The following is a 27,291-nucleotide window of genomic DNA, read 5'->3' on the forward strand; positions in this document are numbered from 1 at the left end:
ATCAGTTCAGGCAGGATGAGACCCATGTCAAACATTACCTTTCTGTTTCAAACGCTCTTATTGAACCGGCACGAGGAGAGCATAACCTCGCTCCCACATAAGTACTAAAGGTGTGCGGTTAAGAAATATTAATGTCATATTCAATCAATCATTATTACCCGAGAGCACAATCCTGTTTGAGGTGTAGCAGAATTAGTCATTTTTAGCTTTGGAAATGTCTTTGGTATCCCGCTTCTAAAATGTGAGTAACAATGAGCCTCCTCTCTGCCTGTCAAAATATTTTGTGTTTCATCCTGAGGAATCTGTTCATTTCAGAGAGCTCTCAATAATGTTGTTCCTGACAAGTGAAAAAGGCAATGTCTCCACCTATGGGGCAACGGGAGTACTGCAAGCTGAGAGACTTCTACTATGGTATTCATGGTCTATAATCACACTGTACCTTATTAACAACAAATATCAGACTGGATTAAAAACGAGTTGACAATAATGATCCACAAGTTTGATGAAAACAATGTGAAGAATACAGCAAGAAACACTTTTGAGTTTACAGATGTTATATATTTGTAAGTTTGGAGTAAATACAAAGAAACAAGTAAACACAAACATAACAAACGAACCAGAAGTGGATAGAAAAAGAAAAGATCTCTGTATTTTTTACATTCTTATATACACTGTAGAGCATTGAGAAAAAAAACCCCCAGAAGATTATAATTTGAATAATTTTTTAACATCCTTTGTGTTTCTACGCTGTAATTTTTTAAAATATTTTTTTGTAAGACATAATCAGAAGATGTATGGAAGAACATCACCGTCTTGAGTGATAAAAATATGATGGATGAATTTTTTTTTTTTTTCATTACACGTTTATCTTTCGTTGTGCTACTGTTCTGGTTCTGGGTAATTAAAACGCGCTGTGAGGCTGTCGGTAACAAATACGGCGCTAAAATATAACTGAAGGTGGTTACAGGATGATGTCTGATACATGTATGATTATACAAACCAGTCAAGAGGAGTACATTTTTTTGCACACAAAGCAAACAGTGAGCAGAACGGAAGGCTTGTTATACGCGTGGATCAAACGGGTGACGACGCACTTTAAAAAATCTGTCTGTATTTCACACTAGAAGAGAAACTTTGTGATCATTTGTCACAGTGATGTGATCCCTCCCACCGACATTCCTGCCGTATCTCAAAAGGAAATAAGTTATTTTGGTCCAGGAAAAGGTCTCCGCTGTTTTATCCAAATAAATGAGGCTGGGAAAATTCTGCATTCTTGTGAGGAGATTTAGTTTTCTAACAAAAAAAAACAAAAAAAAATCAAAATAGTGAGTTCCACTTTTGTTTTCTACAACATAAGGGCTCACGTTTTTCTTTCTTCTTCCTACAATATAGAGACTAGAGTTTCTTCAGTGGGAGGATTAAGGTAAAAACATGAACATACATGAGGGGCGATGGTGTCCCTGAGTGTGCGTGCCTGTGTGTGTGTGTGTGTGTGTGTGTGTGTGTGTGTGTGTGTGTGTGTGTGTGTGTGTGTATGTGTCCTAGTGTGTCTCCACCCTCCTATATAGTCTCCACATAATTGGCGGGGAACAACCCTTGACGTCCATCCTTGCTCCACCCCCTCCACCAGGCTTTGTCCACCGTTTCCACATCCCTGATGATGTCACCAGGTTCAAACGAGATCTCCGATTCGTCCTCTGTGGGAACCACAAGATAACACGGTGAAGGCCCGCTAATCACAGTGCAATTACCGTAAATGGAGGCACTTTATGTGCACATGCGTGGTCATTATCCTCGAAATGACAGCTTACCTGCTTGGTAGTCATATAGAGCTCGGACGCACATTTGTTGCTCCGCTAAAACCTGAGGAGGAGAGGCAGAAGGAGTCAGAGAGAGGTTGTAATCATGAAAAACATGTATTGTTTGCCTAAAAAGAATTTCAAGACGGAAGACAGAATCACTCTGTGTAAACTTTTCTTTAGTTTCTAAAGATGAGGATGGAAATAAGACGTTTAGTGTGTCCAAAGTCTCTGATGTTAACCCTTTTAAAAGTAAAGATCAAGAGGTCAGATTCCTGAGGTGTGGATCAGTTCCTGTTCATACGGTACCTCTTGGCCATTTTTTAAGATCTCCACGGCCTCTTCCTCCTCTTCCTCCTCCTCCTCCTCCTCTGTCTTTCCGTGGCGATCAGAACAGGCCACCGGCTCCGGGGAGCTGAGCTCCGTGTCGGACGGACTCAGAGATCTCTCTGAGGAAGAGCAAAGCATCCGTCACACAGAGAACGGCGTTTTCATGTTGTTGTTTAACCGTGTTCAAAACGACTTGCTGCCGAACCGATGCCGTTGTGCTCCCGGGCGTTCTCTCCGTTTGGAATCCCGTTGGCTGATGGGACGGCGGCCTCCTGTTTGATGTCTTCACAAACTGGTTCACATGAAACAGAGATTGGTTGTAATCGTTCGCCGTTGTGTTTCATATTAAATGATGGAATTTTGATACTTTTGACAAATATATTTAATTGATTGATAGATTGAGCAGCGAAGAAAGAGACGACCACCTGTGACTGCTGACTCAGCCATCTCAGCTTCTGATTGGACATTCTTCTCCTCCTCCTCCTCATCTTCCTCTTTCCCCTTTTCCTCTTGCACCTCCTCCACGGGCGACTCCACTGATGTAGGTTCACCTTCCTGCTTCTCTCCTTCCTCCACTTCCTCCTCCTCCTCCTTCCTCTCCTCCTTTTTAACCTCTTCCTCTTCTTGCTCCTTCTCCTCTGCCTCAACCTGGACCGTTTCTGTGATGACGACCCCAGGCTGCGGTTCGGCTTTGGTCACGTCTCCTTCGCGCGCCCCCACCTCCTCTTCCTCATCCTCATCCTCCTCCACCAGTACTGCTTGTACTTTGTAGCCGATGTGAGACAATGTCGCCGTGCTGTCTGTCGATTGGAGGAAAAAACAACAACGGCGAAATCATCTTTAAAAGTTGCAAACTTGATGATGAATTGAGACTAAAACCAAACAGGTTCTCCAGGTGAGGCTTTACAGTTCAGCTCGACTTCACTGAGAGGACGTTTAGTTCCAAAAGGAATATTTAATTGTGACTGGAAAGTAAAAATATTCAGCGCTCTGTCATTTCAACAGAGCACTGATTCACAGTCCCTGGAGAGTTTTTCACAGGCTGGAATGGTTTCTTGGCAAAAGTGTCCAAGTCTTTACTTTTCTAACTTTAGCCTCTAATAAAAAATAAAAAAAAATTAAAATATATGTGAAATGTCTTTGGCAAAAAGAAGCAAAGAAATGATCTCTTCCTCACATTGCATTATCTCCTTGAAAGGACATTTGATTGAATATGAAATGATAACCTCCTTACCAGCGTTTGGCTGCGGTACCTCAGGTAGAGGAGCCACCGGAGCCTGAGGAGAACCAGACTCAAAGCTGAAAGCTGACTGCTCCGGCTCGGTAGGAGTGTTGGGGGGCGAGGCGGGCATGGCCTCTGGATTTGACTGTGATGGATTATTTTTTACTAATTTGGGAGACAAGGAAGCCAAGAAACTCGGGGAGACCGGCGGCGCAGAGGGTTCTGTGGGTAACGGCGATTTGGGCTCCACAATAGCCTGTTGGTTCGCTTGTGGAATACTGGGTAGGGCTGAGACAGGGGGGTCAGGTCGCCCTAAAGGTGATGCGGGGGGTGAGACAGGGGCTGCGTGGCTTTGAGAACCGAAATCTGGGCTTGTGGAAGCGGCACGGAAGAGGGGAGACGGAGGAGCCCGGGAGAAGGGGGACACCAGGGGGGGACTGCGAGGGGAGGAAGCTGTGCTCTCCTCCGCTTTAGAGAAGATGAAGGCGGTGTCGGTCAGGCTGCGCTGGTAGCGTCTGAATGGTTTTCCTGGAGATGGCGAGACATGATACTGAGTGTGGGGGCGTCAGGTAGAAACATGCTGACATTCGCGGACCAGGTGAACGTACCGGTGCGGGCGGATCCAGGACTGGTGGGACTTTTGGATATAGAAGATGACGACAGCTGTCTGAAGAACTCCCGCGGGTTCATGGAGCGTTGGGAAACTAATGCTGCCGCCTCCTTTTAGATGAGGTAATGTGGAGTAAAAACAGAAAGAGGAGTCATTAAAGAGAATCCATCAACCTAATGACACGTGAGGCTTGTAAATCAAATCCACGTGAAGGGGCTTACGGCTGCTTTCTCTATGGACTCACTCCTTCGAAGACGAGCCCTCATGTCCTCCTCGTGCTCCCTCTGCTGTTGGTCCTGTCGGCAACCCGGAACACACACACATCACATTTACATATTCACACACTGGATGTAACATCTTTTCATTTAAAATAGAGCTGTTTTTTTTAAAAAAAAAAGAAGAAAGAAAAGAAGTGACACAACTTGAGGACCAGGGTGACGTGAGGTGTTTTAACGTTTAGCTATAATGAAACAAGAATCGGTGCCACATATAACTGCTGATGCTATGCAGCACCTTGCAAGTTCTTTTCCCCCCTGACATCCACAGACTCCATATGGACTCTAGGCAAAGCTTCACCAAGTTTGCCAAAAGGATATTTTACATGCAAAAACTTACATTTATAATGAAATCAGTGCAATAATATTCTCACCCACCCATCTACTTTTCTCCTTTCTGCGCATCTCTTCTTCTTTCTCTGCCTGCTTTCTTCTGCAAAACAGAAACACAAAGAAGACAGCAGCATTAACAAGTTTTTATTTATTTTTTAAAAAAAAAATCTGTACAACCACTAGAGGGCGCTAAGAACAGGAAACAGACTGCTCCAAACCTCTGCTCCTCAATCATCTGAAGCTTCTCATTCATCTTCCTGTCTCTTTCTTCCTCGTCCATCCGTTCTTTTAAAACACGTTCTCTTTCAAGACGGCGTCTCTCCTCTACTGTTCGTCTCCTGTCCTCGTCTTTCCTCTCTTCCTCTTCGCGCTGACACAAATAGTGAGAAACAACATTTATTTATTATTTTTTACCTTTTTTAATACTCCAATGGAAAAACCACACTCTTTAGTACTTTTCCCAAATACAAATATCATTTAACCTCCAGGTGATTTACATTTTAGCTGTTCAAATGAGATCAAATACAGAGATGTACCTCTGCACGTGCCCAGAAGGACTCTCTGTTTATTAGTCTCATCTCCATGGCAGCATTTGTTTTTCTGTAGTTTGTACCCTGTAATAATTTAAAAAAAGAACAAAAAGAAAAAAAAAATTTAAATTTTCTTTTTCTAAAGATATATTTTCATCAAATATACCAGAAGTAGACATAAAACATTGAAGTCAAAGTAGATCTTTTAAAACAAATCTCCTCACATGGGAAACACTGCTTATGTGAACGCCTCTATCTCCATCTAGCGGTCATTTGTGGTATTGCAGTAGACTCACCACAAGTTCCTCTTTTTCAGCTGACCTGGAATTCCTTCTCACCCACTGCGAAGGAGCCTGTGCCAGGACCTTACTGATCTCTGCTTTTATCCTCTCCTCTGTCACATCCTCCACCTTCTCTGCACCAATAAATACATGTGCTTCCTGAAATTTGGAGGGCAGACAAAAAAAAAAAAAAAGTAAATGTAATCCACTTTAACATGCTTCACTGTAGCCAAGCATGCACAACCGCACACAAAACAGCTCTATGAGAGTGCACTCAGTCCCAATGGTGGTTTCCTCTTGGTCTGACTTGGAGTTATGCAAACGTGAAGCCAAAGAGTTGCGCAACTGCAGCAGTTAAAATCATACAGAGAGAGAGAGAAAACAATTCATTGAGGAGAAGAATGCACTGGTTTTGATAGTTATGGATAGCAGAGGGGGTGGGGGTGGGGGGGCGTAATAGTATGTGACAATAACAAAGCAACTGGGTGAAAGCATGCTTCTGCAAAAAGGTATAGTTGCTTCAATGTCAAAGTGAAGCATGAGGTTGATTCAGAGATACAATAGGAAAAGAGATCAGATATAGAAACCGCAGACTGAAACAGTGTTACATCAGCCCAGGTTGTTTTTTGTTTTTTTTCTGTTAACTGCATGTATACTGTTTAAACATCTAAATGTGTCCCAGACCTGCTCTCTTCCACACAGAGTGAATGCAGGCCTGTTGATAGAAGGCCAGCTCGGTGAGCCTCCGACAGGAAACCACAGCTTTATCTGAGTGACAACGCCGACACTGACACTGAACAGAGCATTCAATATGCCCTGTAATACATGTCAGTGCAGTGTATAATCCATATCACTCTAGCTGTCACTGCCAACTGAGCACACACACACACACACACACGCTCTCACACACATGCAGACCAGACAAGCGGCCCACAGAGCTGCCATAGATGCTGAGAAAATCATGGAAAAAGAAGCAGAATCTTTGTATTTTTTTTTTTAAAGCTCTAGTGTTACAATGTAGTTTTAGGCTCTATTGTGCAACACTTAAACCAACCCTGTCTTCATGTAACAAAACTTCATGTTCCCTTGTTCAAGATGTGGCCGGTTCGTGTTTAAATCTACCTTCCTTGTTCTCTCCGTGCTTCTTTGAACCCCACAAAGTGTTGTTGTTGTTTTTTTCTACACATGCGATGACTTAAAACGTCACCAGTGCCTCCCTCCAATCGCTTTCACGAATGGCTCCAGGTAGAAAGCTGCTCCATTTAGACGGATGTGTCATAATCGCTCCTGCTGCGCAGCTAAATGTTTTCATAATGGCCATGGGGGCTGCATGAAAATGAGCTCTGCGCAATTTGTATTGTTGAAAACTTGATAAGGGCAAGACAGAATAATCTGTCACGAGTGCAGAGGTGATGCAACGCAGCTCAAAGTCTCCAGCTGCGAATGAATCGTGAAAAGGGTATCACTTTATTGGCATGAAGATTTTGAACTTTGACGTTCCTTCCTGTTCCTTGTCATAAAACTGGGTGGTGTTGACCGATGTTAATCTCAACCTATTTTGCCACCACTTGGTTGGAATCCCAGAACAATGGTAACATCTGCTGCTCATTCAATTTGTCAGTTTTCCTAACGTGCGTAATGTAATACACTCAAACGACCTGCTGCGGACTCGCCTCGACGAACCCCTGCACTGCCAGCTGGGACACGCAGCGTAACACGCCAGAAAGATGAAGAAGAAAAAAAAACAAAAAAAAAGAACAGGAATGACGGCAGGAAAGAAACAAATAAAGCGTCATGGGAAAATCACACTAAATGTATTCAAGGCAATGAAAGATGAATTTACAAGGAAGGAGGATATTTGAATTAGTGTGGAAGATAAAAAAAAAAGATCCATGGGTGCCCTGACACACACACACACACACACACATACATACACACAGAAACAAATCTCAAAGAGCCACTTTCTTGCAGCGCTGCACAAACTACCAGAATTGACTTTGCTGTTTTTAAAAAAAAAAAAAAAAGACACAAAAAAACCCCCCCAAAAAAACAGCAAACATTCCACAGATGCCTCTGCCGCTGACCGGGTGATGCTTTAAGATGGAAACCAGTAAACCTGGGAGTCAGCTGAACAAATCCTACTGGGATCGGAGCTAAATAAACACAGTTAGAGGAGCAAACTGGCTGACAGTCGATGCAGCCACTTTTTCATACGCAACTAAATGATAAAAACATTCCACAGGTCTCTTTAATTCCTGTCGCTGAAAGAAATTCACACTTCAGTCGAACCACAAACAATGTCGCTTTCAAACCACCACCACCCTCGCCACCGACACTTGTAGGGACAAAGAAGAAAGATTAATTTAACACAGGACCACTGGGATGGAACAGGACGTGGAGCCTGGACAGGAAACTCTCAAAACAATACAAAGCAAACTTTTGTGTGTAAATATAGAGTTTGGAACACAATGTCAAGAATCCAGTGATATGATTTTTATTTTTTTTTATTTTTTTTTTGGAGTGGGGGCAGAATCTTCTGGGTTTTTTTCGATGCTTAATATGTTAAAGGATGTCATCTTTAATGTTCAGTTTGGTCAGGAAAAAAAGAAAAAAAAGAAATTGAGGATTTACCACACAACCATGTGTCTTATTGAGAAAGTTACGGATCGATTGAGCACATCTTCATCTGTCGCACCTTGAAGAAGTTTTTAATGGCTGGTATGTGGCCGGCACATTCTGTCCTTCGGTATTCCTCCACGTTTTGGCCAACCTGTGGACAAACAGCGGATATGGACACTTAAAATTTATGTCATACCTTCTCCTCCGAAGAGAAAAAATAGGAAGTGGAAGAAAGGCAGGATTCACATTGTTATCCTGGTGTCTGCTCTACCACCAATCGGGTATGATTGTGCACTTTCAAGCGACATGCATTTATGTTTTTGGCATGTAGATTTGAATTAAAGCTCCACATTAACAAAACATTTATTAAAATATCTCAATGGTGATAATGAAATGTTGTGTGTTCAAGCTTTTGGGACTATAATTACACAATCCTGACACGTTCTCACACCGTTTCCCACATGTCGCACACAAAATAAGCTTTTGTCAAAACAAGACAACACAATGTGAATAAGCCAAGTAGCTCATGATGCACTGTGTGACCACTTAAGATCTTAATCCCATTATTTTGGAAGAAGCTAATAGACTTTGTAATCTCTTGTTTATGTGTGTGTGTGTGTGTGTGTGTGTGTGTGTGTGTGTGTGTGTGTGTGTGTGTGTGTGTGTGTGTTGGTGCGTGCGCGCGAGCGAGCGCTTGCCACTCACCCAGCTGATCATGGCAATCTGCGGGGCCCCCGTCTCCAGACGCCCCACCCTGCACAGCCCATACTGAGGCTTGGATATGTGAAACTTGCCCGCCAGTTCTGCCACGCCACCCGCTTTTAAGAAAGGAAACAGGTGGGGGGAGGAAGGGTTGAATGATGGTGAGTTTGACAACAAATGTATTAAATTTCGGTCAAATTGTTGGAATTCCTCCTTGAACTTTGTGTCAGTCTTGCTTACCTCCCGAGTCAGACAGCCTGAGGTTGTTGGTGATGCCATCATATGTGAATATTGCCCTGTAGACACACACACACACACACACACACACACACACAGGTCAACACACAGGTTCCCGTTTCCCATCCTACTCTCATTTCATTTATTCATAAATTTGTGTTTGAACCACGATGACACTCAGAAGCACAATAACCTTCATTCATAGCGTTCGCCTCTGAGCTCCTCGATGGGAAATACATGCAACCGGTGCTGTTCGCAGTCTGCAGGTGAAAACCTGTCCTACCGCACCCAGCAGTCAGTTAAACAGCATGTCGTCGTGGCAACTCAACAAATCATAATGTGTTTGTATGAGACCAGCGGAGAGACTTTACCGCGTATTCTGACGATACAATGCAAATTTTCAGTTTTTAGCTATTGTTCTAGTTAGAATTGACACCCATATGTTGTTTGGCTTGATGAGCATCGTGTGTCTGCACAAGCGTCTGCACAAGCATCTGCACAAGCGTCTGCACAAGCGTCTGCACAAGCGTCTGCACATGTGGTAGCGGGATTCCCAGCAGCATGTCAATAACATCTGGAGCTACGCAGCCGGAGCACGAGGCCGTGAGCAGCTTTTATAGCAGGCCAAAGGTGTGTGTGTGTGTGTGTGTGTGTGTGTGTGTGTGTGTGTGTGTGTGTGTGTGTGTGTGTGTGTGTGTGTGTGTGCGCACGCAGGGAGGGTGAGTCTCTCACATTGAGACGTAGTGAATAAGAGAGTATTAGTTGTGAAAACAACGTTGGTTTGTCACACAGGTCTGCTAAGGCAGTTAGCTCTGATTAGCTCTGCTATTCTTCTACCCTCATACAAAGAGTTTCTGTCTCCCCAAAGACCAAAGGGTGACAAAGGTGGATCAGTATGTGAGAGGGTTGAGGACACAACAACTGATTCAGTCATCAGAGTAAAGCCGAGTCATCAGCCACCGTCACCACCGGTGTCTGGACTCTGTCGGGGGATATATACTGAGGCAGATTACCCTAAACCAGAAACCCCCCGAAGAGACTAAACGCCAAAGTCTTTCTGACAGACTAATTCTCACATGTAATCTTGACTTCTTTGGTCTCTCCTAATTGAAATGAAACATTCCGTGGAGCTCTCAAGCTTTACTCCAAGCTCCACGACAGTCGGATCATTGGCACATCTCCTGAAGGATTAGTCTGGAAACAACTATAGAACACAACACTGTCGTCTTGTTCATTAGCCTCAACAGCATTCAGGACTGACTTAGGACACAAATCCATATTTACTCTTGGTCCTCATGACATTCCTAAAGGTCAGCATTTACAAGCAACCAAGGTTAAAGGTCACAATGCCTCTGAAGGAGTCTTGATTGCCTGTGCAAATTTCTCCACCCACAAGGCACAAGACCCAAGAGGAGATTCTTTGTTTGGTCAGGGCTTGGACTAGGACTCCGTCTTGTAGACCGATGCTAACAGAGCCTGATGTTGAAGCTAGTTTTACGACCACGACAGGTAATCAGCAGCAGAAGTGTTAGCGAGTCTTCAGACCTCCATTCCTTCACACGAGTAAGTTTCTTTAGAGCTACAGAAAAGTGATGAGAAAAACAGGCTCTATTATGTCTGTACTCCAGCCCACCTCCAAAGGCAGCCAGTTATGACCTCAGAGAGAGAGAGAGAGAGAGAGAGACTGGGGGGGGGGTGCAGAAGAGAAGAAAAGAATGCAGCATTTTATTTCCGATAATTAACAATGGGAAATCTGTGTATCATTACTGCAGACATCCTCTCAATGCAGCCATAAAACAAATAAACAGCCATTCATCTTAAGAGTACACAAAGAAAAAGGGAGTGCATAAACACAACATGTACGCGCACACATGAATACACACACACACACACACACACACCATACTATAAGCATCAGCCAGTACGAATCAGGATGGTTTGTTTTGGGCTACCAGAGCCTCTGTAATGCCTCCAAACACGATGCGCTCTTGCATTTCAAGACGAACATAACAGAAAGAGATGGAAGAGGCCTTGTTTTCATTTATCCAGGCGTTTCCACTACACCAGGGTAAACTACGAACAATGTCGGTAATATGCAGGAAAAGGCTGGAGCGCAACGTACACGCTTCTATTGTATTGTCATTTCTAAAGAATTTCTAAGGAGATTTTCTTCCCTTGTATTCCGTCTCTCTCTCTTGCAATTATGTCGCCGCGCATCTCATTGGACTCCTGTATTGTTAGAAAAACAATACATTTTGGGTCCTGCAGCGCAATAACCATTTCTCACATCCCTCCCCTTACTATATATTCTGCAAAAAATCTCTGCATTATTACTAATTCATTATTCTGACCCCCGTCTCTTGCAACGCATATTTCTTCCCCACCCACTTTAAATCCTGTAGCACAATATACCCCCTTCACAAACCCGAACCAATATCTCATCCACAACCCCCCCACCCCCACCCCACCCTCGACTCTCCGCACTTCCTGCCGCCTGCATCTTGACAGGAAGATCTCGCCGGCTCATAGGTCATTTATTCATTCCGACTTTGCCGGCAGGGGAGATATGAAAAAGTTTCAGTTTGCGGGCTGTTGTGATATGATAAACTGCACATGAAGAAAAAGATATGAGAAAAAGGATGAGAGGCTGAGAGCTCCCGCCGGATTTCGCCGCCTTGATTAAGTTCTCCATCAGATCATTCCTTTTTCCTCTTCCGCATGAGGCGCATGCATCCCCAGCGGTCCGACCAACAAGGAAACATTTGTCAAGACGTGGGATTTTAACGGCGCTGAGTATTTTAATGCTCACACTCATCCCTCTACCATTCCATTAGATTCTTTCTGCTAATTTACTTTACATAATAGTGTTTTTTCTCCCACCCACACCCGCCTTCCTCAGCTCCCCAAATTCTGACCTGGCCTCCTGGTGCTATTTTTAGAACGTCTCTTGGTCTACCTCTCGCCTGTGGAGGAATGGGGAGCTCAACAGACATCCCCAAAGCACACATTGCTCATTTCCTCTCACCAAACATGGGCAAAAAACGTCCAGCCAGTCTGCACTGCCGAAAAGTCACCCCCTCACCCCCCACCCCCCACAGATTGTCCGGTATGTTACTCATATAGTGTCCACGCAGCGTGCCCAGTCTGCCATCCGTCTAGACTGCAGAAACACGTGGAGGTTTACTGACGGAGGTTGAAAAATGTGTGAAGGAGACAGGAAGTGATGGAATGAGAGACTTTATTCTCTTTATTGTCTCCCACAAGAGAAAAAAACCTTTGATCGAGAGAACTGCTGCTTCAATCAGACGTTACAAGACAAAAAAAAATCCACAATAAATATTTCTTTAGTAGGTACACAACGCTGAACATCAATGTAACATGAGTTACAGTCAAACATCGCAAAAATATAATATAATATATGTAATATAATATAATATAATATAATATAATATAATATAATATAATATAATATAATATAATATAATATAATATAATATAATATAAACAAGAGATTACAGATTACAATTACCCCTAAGAAATAAGGATTAGATTGGCACTACATTTGTCTGGTTTGTGAAGGCCAGGACGGTGGTTAAATCCGTGTCACTGATATCACGTCTGTAAAACCCCAGCTGCGTCTGAACTACGTTATGGTGAAAGATATTCATAGTGCATGCAAAATATAAATGATTTTCATCACTTTTTTAAAAAGTTCTGCTTAAAAAAAAAAAAAAGCTACTAGAGGTGCAGCGTAACTATACCAACATCATCACAATGGATGCAAACCACCGCTGTGGGACTTTGATGATTGTCCCACAGCAGAGAACAACCCAAATGACGCGACAATGTGTCTGGAGAAACAGGTAATGAAAGAACAAAGTTAGAAGCGTCTAGAAAAACTGCCAATAGCTGAGAGGATTTGTAATGTTGGGGTGAATTCAACCGGCCAAACATCCTGAAGCAGTATATGGTTTATGGAAGTGAGGTGTAATATCCCTTCGCTACGCTTAAGCACACAAAGTCCTCCCCCCTACCGGGACCAGATTCCAGTAATGCTCTGTAGGAAGGGCAGTGTGTAACAAAAAATATAAAAAAATTTGCAGGATGAAACAATAACCAGAGGCTTATTTTTATCATAAAACTTATACTCTCCACTGTATTTTTTTCTGATCTGTGTGTAATGCTGCGTCCAAGCTGATGTAGAACAAGGAAAGGCTTCAACTAAAGCTGTGACAGAGGCTGTAGATTAGTCTGAAGATACGACACACAAACCTCGAGTCGATTACCGAACCAATCAGCCAGATCCAAACAGACTGTCAGCGAAATCCTTGAACAAACACACATATGCAAATTAAATAGTAAATTACAGCAGAGTTTAATATATGTGGGTTGCATTCGGACAAATAATAGTATTTGCTTGGATCCACCCACGTAGAAAGTGATTTGTGGAGTTTGGGTGGAGGACACATCTGACTCCACAAGAGACTATTACAAAACGCTGAAGCTATTTGCCCCCGTAGAGAACGGCTAATAAATACAAGTTGACGAAGAGGTGATGAGGAGCGTTTCTTAAAAACAGAACAGAAAAGTAAGGAAAGGAAGAAAGCAGCAGAGGGCTTAATAGGCTGCAATATCATCCAATGGGGAGTGAAGGAGTTAGGGCCAGAGGGAGGGCCTGCATGGAATGCCGACAGGAGGAGGAGAGGGAGGGAGGAAAATTTCAGTTCTGGGCAAAACACACACCCAGAGAAGTTTAGAATATGGCAAACCAAACAAATAAGTAATTAAATCATTGCCAGCAGGAGAAAACAGCCCCCTTTGTGTTGAGGTGAACGGAAAAGAATGGGGGATGGACAAAAGAGAAACACACAAAAAGTGTGTGTCAGTTCAAAATGTCCTGAGACGACAAGCTTATGACATAAAACACCTCATTATCGCGGTAATGGGGGGTGGGGGGGGGCGCGGAGGGCAGCGAAGGCTATCCTGCCAGGTGTCAGGTGAGTCCTGCATAGACAACAGTTGGTTTTGCGTTTCAACGGAGAGGCTAATCCTGTGGTAGCATTGGCCTGTGTTAATACAGCTGCACACAGTGTAATGCAAAAAATGCAAATGTGCACATTTGTGTATTACGAAAGACAAAAACGACTTATGGAGTTATTCCGAGCCCCGACTAGAGTTCGGAGACGCTCCGTCTAACTGGTTCACAAGAGACTGACAGAAACTGAATGTCTTCTTTTTCAAAGCTATCTGTCATAGTCCAATGACGTTAATGTGACATGACATTTCAAAGCTCCGCCGAGTGACATTTCATTACCTCTTGTTTTGCACGTTAAGATCTGATAACGGAGACCGCGCAGGTGTGCTTGCGGCGGCATAACTCGACTCAGCACGAAATTCAGCATAGCATAGTGAGGATGGAAGAGGTCATGAACTCTGTGAGCACGCGCCAAGAAAGTGAAACACCTCAGCTAAAGTGAGTTCATACTGTATAGTAGAAGAAAAAAATGGCAGCGCTGGAGAGGGGGGGGGAGGAGAGGAGAGGAGAGGAGAGGAGAGGAGAGGAGAGGAGAGGAGAGGTTTGGTTTCAAAGAAACATTTATTTACATTTAACTAAATATCATAAGTCACCACATCAAAAAATCAAAACGACCAGAAAACAATAACATCAAAGAGATTAATCAAAAATTAATAACCAAAGAGTTTTCTTCACCTACAGAACATAAAACCTCCCCAACACCCCATGTTTGGTTAAAAACCATCAAGTTGTCCGTCATTTTGTAGTAGGAGTGTTCAACCCTTAGTCTGGTTTTTAACAGTCCCACCATCACAGGCACAACTTCTGTGCTACCAGCTCCCCGAGTCCGGTTCCTGCGTGTAATCCAAATCGCAAGTTTGGCAGTTGCAGACAAAAAATTAAGCAACACAATAACAGGCTTACTTACCTTTGAGTATTTTGGTCCAAAGATAAACAGATCAAACGTAAAAACATTTCCAAAACCCCGAAACCACCTTTTTAGTAAGTCAAATAGTGCCACCAACCGGGCACACTGAACAAACAAATGTTCCAGGGTTTCGCAATTTCCACAAAAAATACACCCCTCCCCCAGCTCAGGATCAAGGTGCGCCCTGTATCTGTTCGTGGCTATAGCCCCGTGTACAACCCTCCACTGGAGGTCTGCTGCCCGTTTCTCAACAGGCAGCTTGTACAGGCTTCGCCAACTGCCCTTCGGGGAAGAATCTGGGCCAAAAAACCGGGCCCACCTCGACTCCCCTACACCTCCCAATGTCCTAATGTGCGTGATCTTTACACAAATCACATAGAGGTCCTTCTTCTTAGCCTCTTTAAAACTGCCAAGTATGGGTGTCGACAAGGTCAGGAGTTGGCCTCCTCCTTCCGTCCACTCCCCAACGGCTGGGGTTATTGTCACCAAAGGAAAAATGTAAATGCCTTCCTCGCTCCACTGATTACAGAGGTCCCGGTCCCTTGCAGATCTTCTTAATGAAGGGGGCAGGGCGGCACAGACTTCATCCACCACTCTCTCAACCAGTCTGATGGAGTTGATGCCACACTTCTCCCTTAGGGCATCGACCGTCGTCCCCATCAGATGCCCCAGTTTAGTGCAGCCAGCTCCCCTCAGCTTAACCCTCAAGCTAACTGACTGCAAAATGTCAGTTCTTAAAAAATCATTAAAAAATAAAGGTTCATCAAATAGCCACAGTCCTGGTATTTCAGGCTTAGTGCGGGCTATGTCAAACATCCTCCAGGCTTGCATAACAGTTGCGTAAAAAGAAGACGGCCAAGAAAGGTCCAGCTCCTCTGAACGAAGCAGGAACAGCTGTTTGTCGTAGGCCAACCTCCCCGCTCTCCTCAGCAGCAGACGAGCAGAATCCAGCCAGCTAGGGCCACAGCCGTAAAGGAATCTCTGAGCTGTCTGCAGTCGGAATGAGGCAAGTTTAGATATGACATCCACAAGTCCTTGGCCTCCTTCACTAACCGACAGGTAGAGCACTGGTGCTTTGACCCAATGCCGGCCAGACCAGAAGAAGTCCACAATAGTCTTTTGGATCTCATCCAATAGACCGGACGGTGGAGTCAAAGGAACCAGCTTGTGCCACAGGGTCGAGGCAACCAAGTTATTAGCAACCAGAACTCTTCCCCTATATGACAGCTGGGGCAGCAACCATTTCCATCTAGACAACTTAGCGCACACTTTCTCCTTCACTCCCTCCCAGTTCCTCCTCTTGAAGCCCTCAGTGCCCAAAAAAACACCCAAAACTTTTAGCCCCTCATTCCCCCACTTAAGCCCTCCAGGCAATGTAGGTACCACTTGATCCCTCCACTGCCCTATCAACAATGCCTCACTCTTTCCCCAATTCACCCGCGCAGATGAGGCACTTTCATATAAGGACAGAGTATCCCTCAAATTCTGAACATCCCCCTGTGTTGACACAAAAACACAAACATCATCAGCATAAGCGGATAAAACAGGAGGACGCTCAAAATCGAGGGATCCAGGTATTGAAAAACCACCGAGCCGCCCTCGCAATCTGCACAGCAAGGGCTCTATGGCAAGGCCGTAGAGTTGTCCTGAAATAGGACAGCCCTGCCTGATCCCTCGCTGCACAGGAATCGGCCGACTCAGCCCTGCCCCCATCTTCAACATACACTGTGCACCATTATACAATAAACTAACCCAAGACATAAACCCATCACCAAAACCAAAAGCTTTAAGTGCAGCAAACAAATATGAGTGGTCTACCCTATCAAAAGCTTTTTCTTGGTCTAGTGACACAATACCAACATTAACACCATATTCCCGACACAAATCAAAAATGTCTCTCACAAGGAAAATATTGTCCATGATGCTCCTATCAGGGACACAGTAAGTCTGGTCACGGTCCACCATTAAAGCTAAAACATCTTTTAACCGATTGGACAGCGCTCTGGAGAGCACCTTGTAATCCGTACACAACAGAGCAACCGGTCTCCAGTTCTTGATTAAAGTCAGGTCCCCCTTCTTCGGCAGTAGAGAGAGCACTGCTCTCTGGCAGGACACAGGAAGAACCCAGTTCTAAAACTGTCAAGGATGACCCCGTGCAGATCCGGCCCAAGGATATTCCAAAAATGTTTATAGAATTCAGATGAGAGGCCATCAATTCCTGGCGCCTTACCTTGCGCCATTTGATGAACAGCTGCAGTAAGTTCCTCCATAGACAAGTCTAGATCCAGAACAGCTTTCTCTTCCTGACTAAGTTGAGGAAGACCATCCAAGAGCTCCTCACGACTCTCAATGCTGCAATCTTCTGCCCCGAAGAGGTCCGCATAAAAGTCCATTACGTGCTGCCTCATCTCTGCTGGATCACTAGATAGAACTCCTCCTGGAAGCTGCAGGCAGGTCATGCTCTTCCTCTGCGCTACTGATCTCTCCAGGTTGAAGAAGAAAGAGCTGGGAGCATCCATATCCTTCAGTTGAAGGAAGCGGGACCGGACCAGCGCCCCTTTCACTCTTTCTTGGAGGAAAGAGCTGAGCTCCTGCCTCTTTTCCTGCAGTAAGCGACCTGCGTTTGGTCTTGAGTCCTGAAGTAATCCCTTCTCTAAGGAATTAATGTCCGCTTCAAGCTCTTTTACAATTGTCTTAAGTTTGAAAGTCGATAAAGCTGTATATTGTTGGCAGAACACCCGGATCTGTGTCTTGCCAACCTCCCACCACAACTTTATCAAATTGAAGTCGACCCGTCTCTCCCTCCATCTCTGCCAGAAAACCCGAAAACTCCTACAGAAACTCCTATCCTGCAGGAGTTTGTTGTTAAAACACCAGTAGGAATTTACCCTCCCACCTGGTGAAAGGATCAAATCGGTACAAACAAAGTGATGGTCCGTGAAGCCAACGGGGGTTACCTTGCTGTCAGCTAGTGAGGAGGTCAGAAACTGTGAAATGTACAGCCGATCTAGTCTAGCTGCACATATCTTGCTGTTTATTACTTTTAACCATGTGTATTGTTTGGATTTTGGATGTTTAACCCTCCACGTATCCACTAGATCTGCCTGGCAGATGATGCTCTTCAGTTTCCTTGAGGATAGTGGATGAGGCTCTTCGCCAGTTCTATCCAGCGTAAAATCCAAAGTACAGTTAAAATCCCCCCCTAAAATTATCTGTTCATGATGGAGCTTCCTCAGTTCTTCTTCCAGAATGTTAAAAAAGTCTGTCCTGTCGGTTCCCTGGTTTGGAGCGTAAATGTTCAGAAAACAAAAGACACAATTATTAATTTCTGCTCTAACCAGGAGGAGCCGACCCTTCACCACCTCAGAAGAGGATAAAACCTTCATGTTGTCCTTTAGTCTAAAAAGAACAGCCACACCTGCACTAAAATTACTTCCGTGGCTGAGGACAAGCGACCCCTCCCACCATAAAGTCCAATCTGTGTCATCAGCAGGAGTGGTATGAGTCTCCTGAAGAAACATCACATCCACTCCCTTCTGGGTAATGACTTCAGACACCAAAGCTCTCTTCTGCTTATCCCTCCCTCCGTTGATGTTTAAAGAACCGATTTTTAATTTTTCCATACGAAAAGATAGGAAAGAGAAGCAGACAAAAACCAACATCCAATGCTCAGAAGATCCCAAAGTTCAGCATGAAACACCGTGTTGTACATGGTCATGTAGAATTTTTAACTTTCTTGACAATTTTACCCGATTTTATTTCCTTTCGCAGAGTTGTGATATGTTTCTTTAATCGAAATCGCTTTCGTTCATCCAACTGGTCAAAACCAACCCTCCTTTTAATAATATTAACCGAACGAATGAATTTATCGGCATCATCAAAATAATCTTTAATGTCCGTTGATCTTTTGTATGTTTCATCCAGAAAATGAACAATGTCCTCTAAAGAATACAGATCTGTAGGCTTGCTGGCAGACTCTCCCACAGAAACTGTATCCGACTCAGAGTCGTAGTCCATGTCATTCACAATTGATTCCTGGCTATAAGACGCAATCTGTCCTTCATTCCCATTTTCACTGTCATTCTCATTCACATCCTTTGGAGCGGCAGCAGCAACATCACCCGTCTGAGAAGAAGTCTCAATGACCTCAGTCAGAGAGCAGGTGCTGCCGCTGCTGGTCTCCATAGCTCCGGAGACCAGCTTCTGATCAGCCTGAACCTCAGCCTGGTTCTGTCCCTCCAAGGATCTCTTATTAGATCTCTTTCTAGATCTCTTACTTTGCATAAATACCGAAACACTTTCGGTATCCACGGAATCGCGTGCCGTCAACGATTCAACTACATTGGTTCTTTCTTCTACTACATCAATACGTTTGTCCGTTTCATTAGAGACCGCTGCATTCGAAGACACAAGCATACACACATCTGGAGCGGCCTTCGCCGCCGCCTTAACACGACCGGCCGCAACCTCGGAAAAGAGCGCATCAGCAACGGGAGCGGCTCCGACCGCTACCTCGTCACCACGCGCCGCTTCAGAGGACACGTGCCGACCGACACCCGGAGCGGCTTCTGCCGCTACCTGGCTACTACGCTCCGCAACCGCGGACGCGATCCCCTCCGCCCCTACAGCATCATCAGCCTCCACCGCAGCAGAGGCGGCGCCGCCCTCCGCGGGCAACGCGGAAGCGGACGCCCGCTGCCTGCGCGGACACAGTGCACGTTTATGTCCAACATCACCACATTCAAAACATTTCATCTGCCCCGAATTAGCGTAGACCATGAAGGACATGTGCCCGTGTTTCACTGTGAAGGACACCTCCAGAGACTGATCGGGTGTGTCCAGAAACATGAACACCTGCCTGCGCAGGGACTTCACGTTCTTCAGTTTAGGGCTTTTGCAACCCAATTTTATTTCAGTAAAGCCACTGGCAAATTTACCGAACCGACGGAGCCCATTTTCCAACAACTCGTTTGGAATAAACGGCGGGACACCTGACACGGTGATCCGCGTGGATGGTGCAGACAGTGGGGACACCTGAACAAACAGCTGATTGATGATCACACCACGCTCAATCAGCTGATAGACGTTCTGGTCTTCCTTTAGGAAGACAACGACGCCTTTGTTCATCCTTGAAGCATATAAAACGTTTTCATGACCCACCTGGTCTCCTACCGCCAGCAGAACATCTTCCACCGACACGGTGTTATCCGGAGGGACGATCCGTACTCCCTGCTGGAGTGACGGAGGTGGCGGCTCGGCGGGCGCCATTGCGCCCAGAGTCCTCACAACACCAGCAAATACACAATAACGATTCCCACACCAAAAATAAATAAATAATAAAGCACTTACCTGACCATGTACATAGTACAGAAGAAAAAGAAAAGAAGGTGCAATTTGTCCAACCACAAGGACAGAAAACCATTCAAAACACTCGCGCCACTCAATCCGCCACTCGATCCACCACTCACACTCACGCTCACCGGAAACCGGAAAGAGAGGAGAGGAGAGGAGAGGAGAGGAGAGGAGAGGAGAGGAGAGGAGAGGAGAGGAGAGGAGAGGAGAGGAGAGGAGAGGAGAGGAGAGGAGAGGAGGACGATGAAAACTTGAAAATCATGATCCACTTGGATCACTCTGGTATTTCCTGTGCATTCTGTCCAAAACTGCTACACACACACACACACACACACACACACACACACACACACACACACACACAAACACACACACACACACACACAGAGAGAGAGAGAAATAGCCTCCTGTCTCTGTATCACAGTAATTATGGGACCATTAAAAACACGATGGCATCTTATCTTCAGCCATTTCCTTCGTCTAAACAAAGCGAACTCTCTCCGGTGTCACGTGTCTACTCAGACCTCATCTGGCTGCCTCTCGTCATACTTTCATCTCTCTTTTCTCTCATTCCTCCTGAAACCTTCACATTTCATCTCATATTTCCTTTTTTCTTAGCTCTGTCATTCCCAACATTTCAGCGATTCCTCGATTTCATATTTAGGAAACCATCCAGCTGAACTTGTCTTCACCCGCCTCAAGCTTCCCTCTTTACCTTCACGCCGCCGTTATGTCATCTTGTTATTCTGCTGTTTCTCATTTAGTATCGTGGTCCATTCATTAGGACCTCCTTCCAAACCTCCTTGGTGCCTCTTCGCTAATCCCCCCCCCCACCTCCACAACTTCATTCAGTCCCTCTCAACAAACAACAGACAACAGAGCTTTCCCACCAGGGTCGCCAGGACAACGGTAACCCCTCAACTCTCCTCACCACCCGACAATCCGATCCCCTGCTACCAGCAAATGAACAAACAAGAGCAGAAAAGAGAAAGTGGAGTTCCCAGCATCCAGAGTGACTTTGCTGAAAGATGCTAACAGTTAAGCCTGATTTTAACCACGGCGCTCTTTTGTAACCGTGGTGAAGAGGGCGCAACTCAGCAAACACAGCTGATGATATCTCTGTTGTCAGGGACGCTGTGGGAATGGGAGCGGGATCAGCCCTGTCTGTCAGTGTGTGTTTGTGTACTTTTGTGTCATCACACACAAGTGTAAGAATTTATCAGAGTCAGATGATCCAAGAATTATTTCTAGGTTGTCACCTGTCAAAATATTTTAGATGGCTAGATACTCCGGGTTCAATTGGATGTCACTCCAAAAGACGAGCAGCGACAACACGGAGCAAGACCAGACATAAGGACTGTGGCTGATTCTACAGCTAAAGACTGCAAGGAACAACAGAGGGACGCTGGGATACAGTACACGATTAGATGATGTAGATGTTTTGGATTCTAAGACCATCTTTCCAGCTGTGTGGGAGCTGCCCTAGAAAAGAAAAAAAACAACTGTCTGATTAGCAAACCTTTGCAATCCAACGTGGAGACAATATGAAAAAAGTTAAGTCACACTTGTGCTCGCAGTTGCAATATATTAGTTTTAACACACTTGAGTGCAAAAATCTTTATTTGAAGATCGGCTCATTACTTTTGGAATACAAATTTGTTGCTGAGACATCCCTTTAGTGTGCCTCAGCTGGGCTTAAGCCACATTCATCCTCCAGCCAATATTGGAAGAGAAGGCAGATGTTTTCAGACAACTTTCTGACACACCCTTCAAGTTCTCATTCTGTCGGATACACTCCAGGCCCATTAGGGTAGATTATGCAAATTTCTCACCTGAATCCGGCTTCTCTTTTTCCTAGCATTTACCTAAAAGTTTCAAAGGCAAAATCTCAAACTGTGTAGGGAAACAACAGCATATTTGTTGTGTTCACTGTTGTAGGCGCGAAAAGGACAGTGGAAACAATGTGCGGAGGACATCTGGACGACAATCTGAGGCACAAACCAAAATGTGGAGACAATCTTCATTTAAAGCTTTCACTGAAAAACACAACACCATAAAAATGCCACACCTTTTACATGAAGTCCATGGACTATTTTGCCCTTGATTTGCCCTTGACACCAGCTTTTAGCATCTTCTTTTGGAACAATTACAAGTTTTACTTCAACACAGTGTCAATTTGTGGTCTTTCACCCATCAGTTAGCGAGTTAAAGAGCTCAATTACACAGAGAGACTTGCAAAATACATGCATACAAAACCTTCCATGCTCACGTATCATCATCATCATCATCATCAGGGAGACCTGCTATTATGCCACAGCCTGATCTGAGACCCCCTTCTGAATCTAAAACAGTGTTTAAGTGGACGGTAAGCGGTCGTTTAGTGATTACTGTAAGAATAAATCTCTAATTTCATCCAAACAGAGATTAGCCGCTATTGTCATCTTCCAACATGCCACCCACAGACACGCTCACGTAAACGGGTAATCTTTTAGGAAGGAGGCAAAGTTGAAATCATGTCTAAATAAAATATCTCGTTGTGGAGCACCGTTTTATCAGTGGTGTAAAATAGTCATAAAATGATAATAATATCTGACTATACTTAAAGTTTGTGACAGGTGTAAATAGCTCCTAGGTAAGAGACAGACACAAATGAAGATCAGGTTCACACAACGAAATTAGACACCGAGATGGAGACGAGCGACTCTGACTTCCCATTTAGAGCACAGCGTTATTTATATCAAGAATCAATCAAACATGTCGTGTTTGAGTAGCGATATAACCTTGCCCTGTTATCATTCAGCTTTGATAAGAAGCCTTGTGTGTGAGCTTTGAAGCTTTATCCTGAGGAAACCTGTCAGACCGCCCTGTTTTCCTCCTCTCAGCTGACCACAAGGATTTGTTTCAAAGCAGAATGTCAGACAACGGCTCATATTTCACCCTGACGTTAATCTTCCATTTGACAGTTGCGTCTCTTCGACCAGCAAAGGAACTAAACAAAAAGAGAAAGCAGAACATTAGCGAGGAAGTACGGACTATGCACAATCTACTGGTGAGCATGTTTGTTCATCTTTGCAAACAAGATAACTGTATTTGCAAGTACTATCTCACCAGAGTCAGAATGTAGTGCATACCTGCACAAGCAGAAGTGCACAAGCATGTTGATCCACATACAATAGCAGCCCTGTGAGTTTCCCTCCTTCATCTCCCCACACCCACAGGTGTATTCTATATAGAGCCGAAACTTAACCCAGGAACATTTTTTTTTAGGTGTCTTTAGATTAATCATGCATGAGCCTGTGGAAATTCTGGCAAGTATAGAAGCAACACAAACACCCGGGGCCCGCGCTGAAATAAAGGCGTCTCCGTTTATTATCAAAAGGAGAATCTGTTCCCAAGAGATCAGATGCCTGGAGAGGAAGAAGCTAGAACGTTGTTTCTCAAACTGAAATAGATAAAACTGATTGTTTCAAAGACCAAAAAAAAAAAAAATTAACCCCAAAAATTAGTCAATGTGAATTAAAATTACAGTATTATTAGAAATACACAAGCAAAATCTCACTGAAATAGTTTTAGAAAAGTTTTCCGATTTTAAATTTAAAAATATTATTTGGTATTAATTGTAACTTTCTCAACTGCTTGTTTAATTTGAGTCAACATGGATGCAGAGCAAGTTTATTAGGTAAATAGAATATGTGACCTTGGCCTGGAGCTAGACTTTCAGCCAGCAAACAAAAGAAGACGAGACTGCCTGATCTCTGAAAAATCTTGTCCAAACTGAACCACTCTGTTACTACAGAGAAATCAGATATTTGCTTAATGCGTCACTGCCCGCTGACTCTCATAGGCGGCCAGAAAAAGACCATAATGAAACACTTAACGCTTGTACAACACAACATTAAACTGTGAACTGAAGATAAAGACGATGCGAACGTAGCCGTCAGGACCACAGAAGCACAGGCAGGCCACATCCGTTTCTTTTTCATACCTGGTTCAAGTGATACTTCGCTATATTTGATAGTTATTTGCTTTGCATGATAGTAATAATTGCTCTTGCAAAACCTGCAGGACAAACCACTGGCTCCAAGTGCGAAAGGAAAAATTTGCTTTGACGGGAGAACGAAAAGGCAAAGGAGAGCTGCTTACCAACATGCCCGTATGAGTTCTTCATTTTTCTACACACTGGATCTTAAATCAGGATTCCTTCAAGCATTTCCTGTTCAGATGATTAGATAATGTCCTTGTGAACATGCATTTTCACTGTTTCTTTTTCCTTTCAGTCCCTCAAAGCACTCGCAAACCTAAAACACATGCAGACAGTGTGGGTTTCCAGCCTGCGAGTTGGACACTTTGTAGTCCTCAGTGGTCTGGGGGGGTGGGGTGGGGGGCAGAAGAGAGACCTCCAAGGCTCAATGTTGAGCAGAGATGTCTGAATGAAAGATGCATTTAAATGGCTTCTATTTATTCACAGCCTCGCCCACAAAGAGTCTGTTTCCCATTCAGGATACAAGGTCATTAGAAAATAGGCACAGGGACCTCAAGGCCACGAGTGGGGGCAGGATAGTTCAACAAAATCAGCATCCTACCCCTGTCTGTGCAAACTTCTCAACCCACCTCTCTGTCCATATGCAGCAGAGTGATTTAAACTTCTAAACCTGGAGGTGACATCATGTCTCATTTCATTTTGCTCAGATATATCAATTCAAGTCTGCGGGGTGTCACAAAAAAACGGACAGGGAAAAAGAAGAAGGAACAAAGTGAGCAGAAAAACGCTGTGGCGATATGGTCAGAATCCGACCTCTAATTCTGCACAAGAAGGGTGGCGATGGGTTTGGACCAGTTCTCTAAATATAACGTCATCAGAGGAAGTGCATACATGAAAAGAGAACTAATTCTGTCTGAACATCAGTACAGTCGAAGACAACAGCCCAACTGATGAACACGCCACAGACACACACACACACACACACACACACACACACACACACACACACACACACACACACACACACACACACACACACACACACACAGTACAGTAGAAGAGGAGAAGAGACTGAAGACAGATGGAGGTTGACAGAGTTGGAGATTGCTGTTGTTTGGAAAAGATGGGTTGGTCACCTTGGTGACAAACCAGCCAACAAAAGGACCTGAGCCAGTTGTCAGGTGGTCGGGTTACGACATGACATCACAAGCTTAAAAACATACTGTTAATGTGTAAAACAATCTTTTATAGGAAAAAATGTAAAACTGTGAGTCAGCTCTTCTGGTAACTCGTGGTGTTTGCCTTTTTCCCATCAAGTTGTTGTCATCTTAAGTTGTGTCAAACGGAACCATTGGATCTGGGCTCAGCTGTTCAATTTGCACAGGATCAAACTCAACAATATTTCTCCAGGATTTGAGCAAAGCAAGTCGATTAAGGGGAACGGGGCGGTTTTTTTTTGTTTTTTTTAAGCTTTGCCTGAGGGAAAGCCCCATTTCAGACTTAGAGAAACACAACTGCGTATTATCTGAGCTATTGCCCAAATGCGTTATTAATTTTGGAAATCTGCGTGATTGGTTCTCATGCATGCGTACTGCGCTGTCTGTCAAATTTAACAGCCTCTCCCTGAAATTGGAAACCTGTCAAAGATCAGAAAATCAACGGGAACATGATCCTCGGCACAAAAAAAAAAAAAAAAAAAAAAAAAAGGGGAGGGTGGCTGGCGCAGCTCCTGGGGGGGAAATCGCAAAGTCACGGAGCGCAATACCCAGGTGATGCAGAGGGCCGCCGGCCAGGTGCTGCGCGCTGGTGTGCGTAATGGTGGGTAATCCTCAACATCACCACTGAAGAGAGGAGAGGGTCCCTTACAAAGTCAGCCGATCTGTCTTGTCTGTCTGTCTGTCTGTCTGTCTGTCATTGCTGGTCCTGATTGCCTACCTCCGAACCTCTCATTGGATCAACTGCAATCAACCCGCCGCTTACGCAACAACCTAACGCGTAAATTCGAGATGCGTAAATGGCTACAGGTCGACTAATAAAACAAGATGGAGCGCGTTAAAGTTGGCGATTCTACTTCCCGTCATTCTCGTCATTTAAAACATTGTCAGTCATTTAAAAACATTGCCCTTTTTCTTTTAATTACGGTGCAAAACAAACGAGGTTACCTTCACCGAACATGCGCAACTCTGAACTACGGCAGTGTGCGTTACCAGTTGGTGGAAGAACGTGGGTTGAGGATGTCCTCTTTGGCCGTGAGCAGCGACAGGCTGTAGGTATCAAGGTTGACCGATCGCACGCTCATGATGGAAAAAGTTCCCAGACCACTCCCGCGGCTTCTGGTTTCACTGGTCCCGACGGTTTTCGGGGTCGGAGGATCTGCCGGAAAGCAGCCACAGCAGAAACACCGAGGGTCGTGCTGAGTCGAGAGAAAAAAACCCCAGCAGTAAACGTGTGCAGGTTCGTGCAATGTGGCGGCTTAAAAGTTCCGATTTGGGGGCGATCCGAGCAGGCGCGCTCACGGCGTGGAGGAGACTGCGACTGCACTCTCTGGTCTTTGTGGAGCTGAGTAGAATAAGTTTTCAGCAAAAAAAAAGAAAAAAAAAGCCCCACCTCCCGTTGAGAGAGTGGAAAGCATAATGACTTCACTGGCTGGGTCGTTTGGAGGAAACGCAACAACTCAGCAACGCGCAGGCCTGCTGATCATAAAAACCTCTGCTTTCATCATAATATTGACTCCTGTAAGGCAAAGGCAAGCCTCACGTATATATCACAGCTGTGCTGCAACACCCGTTTGCACATGTAGGTATTGGATCTATCCCTCAAATAATTGTGAAGGCAAAGCTTCCAATTCAAATTCCAAATTAGGGGTTGGTAATGTGTTTTTTTTAAGGGGATACAGGGGGCATGGCGGCAGCTTTAAAACTGTCAGTGCCTCTTTGTCCCTCTTTTGTCTTTGAATCAGCCCCCGCCGGCCCCTGGCAGACTCCAGAGAAGCCATTTACAGTGCACAAACCAAAAGAAGGGCCAATTTCATGGGAACTGACTCTGAAGGAGGCAGCACATAAAAAGAGCAGGGGTGG

The 27,291-nt window shown here is 44.6% G+C and overlaps 1 protein-coding gene across 1 annotated transcript; it reads right to left on the reverse strand.

Annotated features, from left to right (window-relative positions):
• Positions 1 to 537: 537 nt before the first annotated feature.
• Positions 538 to 26,819, reverse strand: si:dkey-40c11.2 (drebrin-like protein A). The gene is made up of 16 exons (XM_068311153.1): positions 26,422 to 26,819; positions 8,942 to 8,997; positions 8,705 to 8,817; positions 8,076 to 8,150; positions 5,396 to 5,539; positions 5,106 to 5,183; positions 4,788 to 4,939; positions 4,615 to 4,669; positions 4,183 to 4,257; positions 3,960 to 4,071; positions 3,364 to 3,879; positions 2,555 to 2,929; positions 2,335 to 2,421; positions 2,109 to 2,248; positions 1,812 to 1,863; positions 538 to 1,697 (listed from the first exon to the last, which is right to left on the reverse strand). Exons 1-16 carry the CDS (start codon positions 26,511 to 26,513, stop codon positions 1,561 to 1,563), a joined length of 2,259 nt encoding a protein of 752 aa, XP_068167254.1. The 5' UTR covers positions 26,514 to 26,819; the 3' UTR covers positions 538 to 1,560.
• Between the last annotated feature and the right edge of the window lie 472 nt (positions 26,820 to 27,291).

This window comes from Antennarius striatus, chromosome 3 (assembly GCF_040054535.1).
Source record: "Antennarius striatus isolate MH-2024 chromosome 3, ASM4005453v1, whole genome shotgun sequence".
In the NCBI taxonomy this organism is placed as follows: domain Eukaryota; kingdom Metazoa; phylum Chordata; class Actinopteri; order Lophiiformes; family Antennariidae; genus Antennarius; species Antennarius striatus.